The sequence below is a fragment of the Oncorhynchus tshawytscha genome, linkage group LG27, assembly GCF_018296145.1.
Source record: "Oncorhynchus tshawytscha isolate Ot180627B linkage group LG27, Otsh_v2.0, whole genome shotgun sequence".
In the NCBI taxonomy this organism is placed as follows: Eukaryota; Metazoa; Chordata; class Actinopteri; order Salmoniformes; family Salmonidae; genus Oncorhynchus; species Oncorhynchus tshawytscha.
The window spans coordinates 17,943,254-17,950,258 of record NC_056455.1 but is presented as its reverse complement, the minus strand read 5'-3'; the positions used below and the strand labels follow the sequence as shown (position 1 = coordinate 17,950,258).

The 7,005-nt window shown below is 40.5% G+C and overlaps 1 protein-coding gene across 1 annotated transcript in view; it reads right to left on the bottom strand.

Moving 5' to 3' along the window:
- Positions 1–7,005, bottom strand: part of LOC112234104 (myosin phosphatase Rho-interacting protein-like) — a 32,615-nt gene extending 25,610 nt beyond the window's left edge. Inside the window, 9 exon segments of the mRNA XM_042307111.1 lie at positions 886–991; positions 2,032–2,212; positions 3,068–3,233; positions 3,397–3,481; positions 4,760–4,911; positions 5,451–5,516; positions 5,671–5,687; positions 5,690–5,747; positions 6,731–7,005. Coding sequence (XP_042163045.1) covers positions 886–991; positions 2,032–2,212; positions 3,068–3,233; positions 3,397–3,481; positions 4,760–4,911; positions 5,451–5,516; positions 5,671–5,687; positions 5,690–5,747; positions 6,731–6,856 — 957 coding nt within the window. The 5' untranslated portion in view covers positions 6,857–7,005.

Sequence of the window (7,005 nt, the reverse complement as noted above, 5' to 3'; positions counted from 1 at the left end):
AGGTCCCTACAGACTTACAGGCAGATCCCTAATTACTAGTATCCATGTTGAGGTAAATGGAAAATGTGTCTAAGAGGAATGCCATTCTGAGATTACAACACACAACATGAAGTGCAGACGGAGCCGTCAGAGCATTAAAACCAGTTTAGTTAGAGAACACAACACAGTCCTGAATTATTCACCTTCTTCTCCCTGTCTTACTCACACATAACACATGCCTCAACACGGCTGATGGGAGGATTGACTTAGCCATGCCAAACTCCTGCATTTCGGCATGGATAGAACTAAACACCACACATATACAGTGTGACACATGGCACACACACACACCTGACAGTGTGGACACATGTGGCACACACACACACCTGACAGTGTGGACACGTGGTACACACACACACCTGACAGTGTGGACACACATGGCACACACACACACCTGACAGTGTGGAATGTAAGTAGCGCTTCATCCCTGTCCATGAGCCGTACACACCATGCAATCAGGCCAGAGCCGAAACGCTTGACGTGACATCTTTGCCTCTCCAAAACCTGGTCTTATGAGTCATGTCCAAACAAGTCCTATGGAGAACTAGCGGGAACAGCTGTGTGGTGTACACATGTACTTTACTTTAACAATGACAGACTCCATCAATGGTGTGTAAAATACCAATCTATATGTGTAGATGTGGAAACACTATTCACTCAGGGCAATGCTTGTCTTGGGCCCTCCTGGTGGGTAACAAGTGTTGCTATTCTTAAAAGCTATGGTTACTATTTGGATTATGAGGTGTGGTTCAAGTGATGGTGTTATAGTGGAGGAATGTGACAAGCCTTACCGGGAGTGGGAGGACTGACTGCAATGTAAAAACACTGTGACGGTGTGACTGATACCTCTCTCTGGTTGCTGCGAGCTTCACTCCTCCCCTTCCTGGATCCAGCCTGACCCAGGTCCTCTCCCACAGCACTCCTCCCATCCTTCCCTGGCTCATTGTAGCAGCTGAAAAGCAGGAAAATCAAGCCTGTCATTCAACAAACAGCCATGGTGTCCTCCATGGCCCCTCACAGGTGGGCTGTGACATCACTTCCTGCAGAAAGAACTTTAGGATGACAGCTGAATAATGTCACCGCCACTTATTCTGTACCCCCAAGCTGGGCCTAGACTGAGGACATCCATGTCACCTACATCCATCTAGTGCTACTGTTGAATTGGACTTTCAAGTGACATCCTCACTTCCAGTGTCATGTTTTGTTTAGAAAGATAGCAGATATTACATAGATGGAATTCCCTAGAAGAATCCGATTTGTATATACAGTATATATACAGTATGACCACAAAAGCGAATACTATCTTTAATAAACTCTGGGTGTAGCATCTGTCCTCTTATAACAGGGATGGTAAATTCTTGTTGAGGCATGTATGTATCTGTATGAGTTGGCACAAACATAATACTGTGCCCTCAGTCAGTGTAATGTCTTGCCTTGACATTTCTCCTACTTTCTGATGACTGGCAGTTTGTGAGGAACTCAGAAATAGAATTCCTTCAAAATATCTAATTACACAATCCTTTAGGAATTTCGAGGCCTTATTCAGGCAAGGATTCTGTGTCTGTCCCTTAGAAGGCAATGAATGAAACACACAGATCAAGGAGGTATTCCCGTCACGTAGCCCAAATACTGTATATGCTGTTAGTTAGGGAACAAACTGGGAGTGCTTCTATAAGCTACATTTAAAAAACGTTACCTCCCTAATGGAAGAATATGGATCTTTGATGTGCTGTTGGGCTGTGTGTAATGTGTGTACCATTTTATACAGAGAGAAACAGGGAGGCATCTGCTGTCCTTTAGTGCTAATTGCTAGCACATTTGGTCCTAGCCCATGCCAAACCCATTTTATGCCTGTTAGCATTTTCATGACAACACACAACAAATACAAAACCAAATAAATAAAATTGAAACTAATGTCCAAGAACATTGCGTTCATTATAGATCTCCCAATATCAGACACAACTGATAACATGTCTTCTCCATGATTCTCACCTTCTCTCTGCCCTGTTGTTCTTGTTGGCCGGTGGGTGGTCTCTGTATGGCGTAGGCTCTGTGGGCTGGCTGTCGCTGCTGGTGTCAGTCCCCTTGCTGGCCACAAAGTCCAGGGAACTCACAGAGCTACTGATACAGGAGCCGTTGGAGAGCCGCAGACTACCGTCAAAGGTCAGGGAGGCTGGAGGGAGGTAGTGGGGATCATGACTTGAGGAGAGTTATTAAATAAAGAGGGTTGTTTTCAGACTGTGACTGCACAGGTTAGGTCTATGTTTTGCATGATACTTTAGGTCACTGCTTTTGACCGAAACACAAATAGCAGGACAGTGGCAAGATTTTTATGAGAATCCTGTTCTGAAAAATCTAACTTGTAATACTTGTTATATGAGGAATCTGGTCAGATAGTTACTATAATGTCTCCCATCTAAGGAAGTGTCACGTTTGACCATAGAGACATTTGAGGGACACCCCTGCATAGTGCCACTATAAAGTTGCACCTAACAGACCACAGCTCATTAAAGAGATGCCTCCAGTTTGTTTTCCTTTTCATCTGCTCCCAGGCCATGGAAAAGCATCTGTAAAACCTGTCATCTTCATCAGCCTAATGAAGTCCCCTACAGGCACAGTCTGCACTACAGGAGTTGATCCTGCTCTCCGTTATAACCTAGGCCCAGACACACCAATAAGTCTGCCTCCGCATAGTTAGTGTGCACTTACCGTTCATCACATGACCGCTATTAAGAGAAATGTCTGCTCTGCTCGCATAATTAATCTGAGTTGTGTCTGTGAAATATATTAGAGATGATTGTTTACCATGAGCCTTGCATCCTTTTCTACCGTCTTTCAATAACACTACTACAGTGGTAATGAATCGGTCCACTAATAAAGGCCAACTTTCTCATCCTGTATGCATGACCACCTGCAGGAAGTTAGGACAGTGTTAGATGGCAGGAAATGGCTGTAAATGTCTGGCAGACTTGAAAGCCTGTCTGAGTGTGTGTGTGTATGTGTGTTGGCTGGTTTCTTTCCTCCACACCTGCAGGGGTCTCGTCCAGGCCCAGGGGATCAGTATCTGTCACAGTCCAGACAGGGGCCACATCCGGACCCCCACTGGGCCGCTCTCCCTGCCACAGACGAGGGTCACCACTTTTCATGACTGAGAAACTGGGCTCAGTGGCAGCCATCTTTGCTGGGCTGGGCTCCTGATGAACACAATATGTTTTCATTATCATAATGTGTAAAGGCATAACACATCATTGACATATACAGTAGTTGACGTATTTTCCGCAATATTTTCAAACATGTATTTAGCCACCGGTGACCAGGCATCTCGGTTACAATGTTATGAAAAGAAGAAGTTATCACCTGGGAAGTAGTGGGTTCTACTTTACGTTTCTTCTTCTGATTCTGCTTATAGGTCCGTGGGTAAACGACTAGTTGTTCACTCCAGCTGGTAAAAAGAAAACGACACGGACATGACGGATTCAAAATATTGTCCATCAAAGACAAGAATTTACAGAAAAGATAAATCAGGAGTGACATCATATCATACTGTAATATCAGAGAAGTTAAGTCAGGAGTGATATCATATCATACTGATATATCAGAGAAGTTAAGTCAGGAGTGATATCATGTCATACTGATATATCAGAGAAGTTAAATCAGGAGTGATATCATATCATACTGTAATATCAGAGAAGTTAAATCAGGAGTGATATCATATCATACTGTAATATCAGAGAAGTTAAATCAGGAGTCATATCATATCATACTCAGTAATATCAGAATAACAGAAGTTAAATCAGAGTCAAATCAGAAGTTAAATCAGGAGTCATATCATCATACTGTAATATCAGAGAAGTTAAATCAGAGTAATATCAGAGAATTTAAATCGGGAGTGATATCATATCATACTGTAATATCAGAGAAGTAAATATCAGATAATGAATATCAGAGAAGTTAAATCAGGAGTGATATCATATCATAATGTAATAACAGAGAAGTTAAATCAGGAGTCATATCATAATGTAATATTAGAGAAGTTAAATCAGGAGTCATATCATATCATACTGTAATATCAGAGAAGTTAAATCAGGAGTCATATAATAATGTAATATCAGAGAAGTTAAATCAGGAGTCATATCATATCATACTGTAATATCAGAGAAGTTAAATCAGGAGTGACATATCATACTGTAATATCAGAGAAGTTAAATCAGGAGTGATCTCATATCATACTGTAATATCAGAGAAGTTAAATCAGGAGTGATATCATATCATAATGTAATAACAGAGAAGTTAAATCAGGAGTCATATCATAATGTAATATTAGAGAAGTTAAATCAGGAGTCATATCATATCATACTGTAATATCAGAGAAGTTAAATCAGGAGTGATATCATATCATACTGTAATATCAGAGAAGTTAAATCAGGAGTCATATCATAATGTAATATCAGAGAAGAAATATCATATCATAATGTAATATCAGAGAAGTTAAATCAGGAGTGACATCATATCATACTGTAATATCAGAGAAGTTAAATATCATATCATAATGTAATATCAGAGTTAAACCAGGATCATATCATACTGTAATATCAGAGAAGTTAAATTATCATATCATACTGTAATATCAGGAGTGATATCATATCATACTGTAATATCAGAGAAGTTAAATCAGGAGTGATATCATATCATACTGTAATATCAGAGAAGCATTACTGACCCATTGATGATCTCCTTGTTCTCCCCCCGGATAAAGAACTCCTGTTCAGGTGTGATGATGCACAAAGCGTTCCTCTGGCCTGTCTTAGGCTCTGCGTCAATCACCGCTGTACACAGATTCATGTTCACTGTTCCTTGTGGCAGAGTGCTTGTCTAAAGGAATGATACAAAATGTAAATAGTTTTGTCTGACTGAAAATTCTGGAAGAGATTATGATGCTATTCATGGTATCTTTTCTATACCATCTAGAAATATAAAAAAATATAAATAGAAAGATAATTTGGAGGGTTAAAGGACATCACGAACAAGACATTACCTGTTACAACTGAGTTTTAATACAGGCTATATAGAGTGACATGAAAGAGGGCAGAGTAGGAGATTTCAGAAGATCAGATCAGTGGGAGAGGGGGATGTGGAATTAGAGGACAGATTAATCCCAAATCATCTGCTCTGGTACTACACACAACATCTGGCTAAAAGATGCATAGTGAATCCTCTTATGAAACATTAAAGGACAATATACATCAGGACAATATACTGTAGTTAACCTCTATTAATGTTGGATGATCTGGTTTGCTTAGCTTTTGTGTGTGTGTGTGTGTGTGTGTGTGTGTGTGTGTGTGTGTGTGTGTGTGTGTGTGTGTGTGTGTGTGTGTGTGTGTGTGTGTGTGTTCAAATACAGAATATCTTACCAACTCGTCCAGTGCAAAGCTCATGCTGCCATGTTCATACAGGATGAAGAATCGTCGCTGCCATTTCTACCATTTAGAGATACAGTTGTTATGGATAATGTTGCAATAATGCCTCAAATATTGAATAACTTGCAGGTCTATCAGAATATAAACTAGTACTACTGATACATTTCTGTACAACCATAGTCCAAGACTAGATAGTTATTTGTCATTCTCTTACCCTTGACCTCTGAATTGATTGTCAAAGTCTGTCCCCTCAGCAGCCAAGCAGAGCCAGCCTCCATAGATGGGTTTGGCCTGTCAAGCATGGGAACACAAGGAGAAATGAGTTGGGTCTTGACCTGTGGAGGTTCTATCTAATGAATGCGTTTTCTATGCCATCCTATGGGTCTTGGCTTTTTCTGGCAGGGAGCATCAATACTCATTGATTCACGTTTTGAATGTCAAAGGAATAACAATCCTATCTTTTTAGGGAATGTCCTTTGTAGGATTAGCCAGTGACCGTTCGTGATTCAGTGTTCTTATAGTGATATGCTGCATTTACAAAACGTGTGAACAGATTAAGTATGTCCATGCAATAGGCCGTAAACAAGAGGCAGGGTAATATTGTTGACATGGAAAAGAGAAGATAAACTGCTCTTTGTGCTCTTTTTTAGATGTCCCCAAAGACTGGAATGTTCTGACTCTCTGCCAGTTACTCAACTTGCTCAACTCTTTGTCAGAGAGTTTTGTTTCTTGTGTTATGAGTGCTTCTCAACATGAGATAATTCTTTCCTCAAAAGTTCCAACAGACTTGGATATTTATACTTAACCTTCACACCTGAGGCAGATGCTTTAAAACAGGAGCTTACTTAGCTGACGTTCAATGACCAATGGCTCTAAATTTACAAGGCACACAGAGATGAGCACAAAATAATCAGATAGCAATGGTGTATATGTTTTTTAAAATAATAACCTGTTGTGGCCTATGGCATGCTGAGTGTGACAGTAGGGCTGTCAACGGTCTCTTTACAACAGTGTGGGAGGTGTGGTGACAAATATTTGACTCATGCAATTGGGACAATTCAGTTCAATTGCTTCATTTTCTACAACATTAGGCTATTGCGTTATGTTCATTACATTTCACAAATGAACGTGATACCTGACACAATATGAAGGAATGTCTCTGTCTGATATAACATTGAGTGCATTGCCCATCTGTCATCCCTGTCATCAACATTCAGAAGAGTAATAGCCAAAGTATTAAAACTAATAAAACATAAATATGTTTGTTCACTTACCTGGTCCTTACCATGATCAGTTGGAAGATGCAGCTCCCGAGACTTGAAGCAGTTCTGACATTTACTTTTATAAAAAATGTTCGCTTGGAATTTATTACACGGATTCGCACTCTTTTGTCCAGACATTTTGTCGCATATAGGCTACCACTATGTAAATCCGAAATGCTCCCCAATTCTCTCTTTGCGGTGCAGTTTGTCCGATTCGAACATCTGTCAAATCCTGTGCGCTTTGAGCTCTCCCTGACCGGTCGAAATCTGGGATGTCCTAGGCAGCT